The sequence below is a fragment of the Physcomitrium patens genome, chromosome 12 (assembly GCF_059467195.1).
Source record: "Physcomitrium patens ecotype Gransden chromosome 12, ASM5946719v1, whole genome shotgun sequence".
NCBI classification, from domain to species: domain Eukaryota; kingdom Viridiplantae; phylum Streptophyta; class Bryopsida; order Funariales; family Funariaceae; genus Physcomitrium; species Physcomitrium patens.
In genome coordinates this window covers 1,610,434-1,614,990 of record NC_143421.1, presented here as the reverse complement: position 1 = coordinate 1,614,990, position 4,557 = coordinate 1,610,434, and the positions used below count along the sequence as shown (strand labels likewise).

At 39.3% G+C, this 4,557-nt stretch overlaps 1 protein-coding gene across 5 annotated transcripts; it reads left to right on the top strand.

The window, feature by feature from the left end:
• The first annotated feature begins 675 nt into the window (after positions 1 to 675).
• LOC112289883 (uncharacterized) lies at positions 676 to 4,038 on the top strand. 5 transcript variants are annotated; one of them, XM_024535580.3, is made up of 8 exons: positions 700 to 1,339; positions 1,632 to 1,784; positions 1,914 to 2,149; positions 2,379 to 2,499; positions 2,796 to 2,965; positions 3,274 to 3,386; positions 3,526 to 3,564; positions 3,753 to 4,038. In XM_024535580.3, the coding sequence occupies exons 1-8, from the start codon at positions 1,237 to 1,239 to the stop codon at positions 3,895 to 3,897; spliced, it is 1,080 nt and encodes a 359-aa protein (XP_024391348.1). In that variant the 5' UTR covers positions 700 to 1,236; the 3' UTR covers positions 3,898 to 4,038. The 5 variants fall into 5 exon arrangements, 3 of the variants coding, with proteins under 3 accessions (XP_090110691.1, XP_073393680.1, XP_024391348.1); XR_016505669.1 differs by having other exon boundaries at positions 676 to 1,339; positions 1,632 to 2,149; positions 2,796 to 2,951; positions 3,274 to 3,382; positions 3,753 to 3,894; XR_012218639.2 differs by having other exon boundaries at positions 681 to 1,339; positions 1,632 to 2,149; positions 2,796 to 2,951; positions 3,753 to 3,894.
• The last annotated feature ends 519 nt before the right edge of the window (positions 4,039 to 4,557 follow it).

Here is a 4,557-nt window from a genome sequence, read left to right as displayed (position 1 = left end):
ATCTAGCACAGCTGTGGGCTGAATCTTTTCGGGACTAATTCTCTCGTACAGCTTTGGGTGGGGGGTATATTCTGATCCCCCCCTTCTCAAACCAAGTCTCTTCTGTCTGCTGCAGTGACAAAGTTGTGGCAACAGGGAGAGATCGCCAGAATTACTCCCACATGGACACGAACCGCGTTGCTCCGAACTCTGGTGTTCGTAATAACCTTGCTGCTGCTTCTGCTTCAACATGACGTCGCCGGAACCTTGGATGGACTGTTCGTGTCCGGCAAGGACTGATCAAGTGCGAGCCTTCATACCACTGTCGCACCCTTTGCAACGCGACTCCTTGAATGTATGTTCGCCACCGACTTTAACACCTACTAATCAAGTAACTTTAGCATGTGTAGGTGTAAATAAAGGGCAGCTTAACTTTAGGAAGTGAGCTTAAGCTGGATTTCGAAAGCTGTTATTGGCAGCGTCTGAAAGCTAAGGATTTACGTTCTGCGTCCAAGACGTGCCTGGTGTGATATTCACATGTCACCACGCGGAATCTCGTGAAATAGAATGGAACCCACTGTTTTCCCTGGCATTCAGTTTTCATTCATGAACACTCTCTGTGGCATTGGTATTTGGGAATGTAAAATAGGTGATGGATGTGATTTTACTCGAGTCCATCCAGGTGACGTTCTGTGTGTCTGCAGAGACTTGTAGCATTCCCAGAGTTGGTTGGTTCACGTGAAGGTAGATCCTAACTGTCCTGCCCCCTTCCTTCCCCGCGAGATTCATTGTGGAGGGCCTTTGAAAATGTGTCCTTCATCTGTTGATGAACTAATTCCCCCACTTCATCTGAAGTGCTACTGAGCGTTTTTGTCTGATCACGGTCACAAAACATATTTACGTGGCACGTTGGGTCTCGCTATTTCTACATTCGAGGGTGCTGTGCAGTTGGCCCATTAACACTCCTTGGCTTCATAAGTCATGACCTGATGAACCGTTGATGTGATGATGTTCATGACAGCCATCTCCCGAAATCTTTAGTTAAATATGTGTTAAATACGTGAAATCATCAGGGAGATCAGAATGCGACAATCTCTAGTTGCAGCTTCATAGCTCCTCATCTCGAACAGAAGCAGCTTGTATTCGTCAAAATGTGCAAAGAAACCCATATTTTAGAACCCTTGTCTACGTCATTTCAATGAAGGAAAATTGAGAACAGAGAGCAGAAGTGTGACATCGCGAAGTGGCATTTCTCTCATGGAGATATCTGGTCCTTGGAAACAGCAACGCCAGCACCAGCTGGCGAGAGTTGGCGTTCTTATGCTGATGTTGAGCTTGTGTTTTACTCTCCACGCGCAAGGTTCACTACGACACATGTTTCCTTTGCCACCCTGTCCAGCTTTCTCATCACTTTTCTCAAAATCCACAACCATTAGTGGCCAATAATGGTCGGATTCAGAGCTTTCTCAGGGATTTAAGATGCAGTTGAGGTCTACTGAATGGAAAATTCATAAGAGCGATGCTGATAGAACCCGGTGCACCGACTAGAATCAATCCATCATGTTCAAACAAACGGGATGTGAACACCAGCTGCAGAGATGTAAGATTGCCAAGTTTTGATTGACATTGGAATTTGGCAAATTATTGCGCAGATAAGACCGACGATTACATTACCACCGACACAGAGAACATCACCACAAGTACGAAGGTGGTCATCAGTGCGCCATATTCTATAATCTCGAGATCGTTGGGAGTATTCACCACAGGCATCCCAATCGAGCCCATCTACATCCAAGCACCATCAGGTAGTTCGAATGCCATTTCTGACGTGCACACGGGGACAATCTGCACTACGGGACCAACACGACAGCGTACACGGATTTGTCCATGGATTGAAATTTGGAATCAGGGGAAAAGGTTTGCGTCGTGCGCAGGGCTGGTGGCTTGGATGACGCTGCAGTGCCGCGGGGGGGCTGCTCGAATAACCCTGCCGAGCTACGCAGCGAACGATGTGCTGCTTCAGACTGATCCGACAGGGGAGTGGATGCGGGCAAACATTCCGCAGAACAGCGAGCAGGAGGTGACGGGACTGGGCATCAAGTTTCGGCAGAACATCTCCGTCGCCAACGACGCTCTTGCAACTCTTATGTATGGCAAAGGCTCTGGCAACGTTAGACCCCGCGCCATCGCCACAGCCATCTCTATAAGCCACACACACATTTATTTATAATATACACACATACATACACACAGGGTGCTGCGGTGTATTCACCGCAGGCATCCACATAGATGAATGAATACGTAGATGAATTCATGGATGAGTCTCTGAATGGATGAAAATTCGAATGATAAAAGGCTGCGACTGGTGTGGATGAATGATTGGATGGATGGATGAGCAGGATGTGGCGGGGTGGGCAACGATGACGATCACGTTGAACTGGGTGGCCCGAGACCCGAGAAACCAAGCCACTTCCATTCTCGCCACCTCCCGACGTATCCTCGTTTGGGCCCCAACGGCCTGTAAGCCCCCCCCCCCCCATAAGTTTAAAAAAAAACAAAAAATCGAAAGTTAAAGTTAAAGTTTTAAAAAGTAACCCCCATTACATATACACATAGCCTTCTTATATGTCTGTTTTTTTTTTTTTTTTTTTTTTTTTTTTTTTTGTTGGGTATTGTGCATGTCTTTAAATTTGAGTAATTGGGTATGAGAGTTTGACCCAATGTTACATCGAAAAGTTTGTGTAATGTGCTTTTGTTCTTTGATCTTTGATTTTGTTTATTTAATTTGGAAGTTTGGATTTTGGTGTGTAGGATAGTGACAAATCTTTCAACTTACCAACTCATGGTGGTGGTGGTGTGTTTGGTGGGCATCATTGGGTTGTGTTGCCTTGGATGTGCCAACTCCTTTGCCACCAAATACCTCCGTGCTTACAATGTCATGCGCGAAAGAGATGGCCGTGACCACCAAGAATGTGAGCAAACTAGGGTAATAAAACCCTTTTCATAAAAATCTCTCTTTCGTGACGATCTTATCATGTTGAAGCCCACGTTTTACACAACTAAATGTCATTCCTCAACCTCATCTATTTTACTACACACAATGTCTTTTAAAAACTATAAGTACATCCATTATTTCATTTCATAAATTTTGGAATTGTTAAAAGATTATTTTAAGAATAAGAATGTGACATATTCATCATTATTTTAGGAAAATCAACTTTTAATTTTTATTTATATATTTTTATTCCTAAATCAAAATAATAAAATTAAATAAAATAGAACTTGATGGATTAGGTTTTCAATCCAATGTGGATTCCAAGCCCCTTGAACACATTAGGATACTATTGCATTGAGTCAACTGCAAACCCACTGATTGTGTGTCAACAACGTTTAGAAATTAAATGCAAGTAAGTTTCATACTTTTTATTTTTATTTTGTAAGATTCTTGTATAATTTAAAACAATGATAGTAATAGATTATAGTTTACTTTACAATGTGAGTCACTTTATCATTTCCAATGTTCACATATTATTTTGACTTGTGTAGGATTTTGTGTATCATCAGTACATTCAATTTCATGGACAGGTACCCAAAAGACAGCCTCTGAATTTCCTATTCCTTCCTTATAAACCAATATTTAAGCATCATATTTGTTCAAAAAAAAATGATCTACACATTTGGAAATACATTATTCAAGAATTGAAAATAATTTATTCATATAAAATTATGGGATAACGACCATGAATTTGAATTCTTTCTTAATTTGCACACAGATTGTTGAAAGTGAAACATCTGAGGAACAGCAATTATGGATGGTCAAGTTATAAGAATTCATGCAAATTGCCTCTACTACTGGAAGATTATGACAGTGATGATGGAATGCTTCAAGGCTTTCAATACAAACATACTTCAAGATAGTATTTTTGATTCATTTGAAATTTCGTTAATCTAAGTTTCCTAGTTTGAATAAAGCCATTCTAATACACAAAATAAATAGGAGAAAATACATTCAAAAACATGTAATTATAATAAATTAATCTAGATAAAAATATTGCAGTATTTTGATCCTGAATTACAAATATAAGTTTATCCTGAAATTTATAGTTTCAAGTTAGTGATATTTATCATTAACTATGTCTTCATGGTATTATAAACCACATACATGCACATTGTTCTCCATGCATGTTGTGCTATATATATATATATATATATATATATAAATTTGTTTGTATATGTTTGAATCCAATTTTTTTCATTGTCAAGTTTCTATACACTAAAATTGTAATTATTTCAGAACTTTAACAATTTTTATTTTTATTTTTTGTCAGTTTCCATGATTTATTATCTGTAAATAACATTTGGAAATTTAAATTTTGGTGTGTTGTGTATAATGAAAATAATTTTAATTTGTTATATATATATATATATGAAATCTTGTTATAACCACCACTAGATTTTTGTCATTTGACATCCATCACCAACTTTAAATATGAAATGCATGCATGGTGTTAGTGCCCAATCAATTGTGGCATACTATCTTGCAAACAACATGGTCCAAAATAGTGCTTAAATTAAGAC

Coding starts and splice junctions, on each gene's coding strand:
- LOC112289883 (XM_073537579.2), top strand. CDS start 1,237: ATGGAGATATCTGGTCCTTGGAAACAGCAACGCCAGCACCAGCTGGCG. Junction 2,966..3,273: donor AAGAATGTGAGCAAACTAGG/GTAATAAAACCC, acceptor TTGATGGATTAG/GTTTTCAATCCAATGTGGAT. Junction 3,565..3,752: donor ACATTCAATTTCATGGACAG/GTACCCAAAAGA, acceptor ATTTGCACACAG/ATTGTTGAAAGTGAAACATC.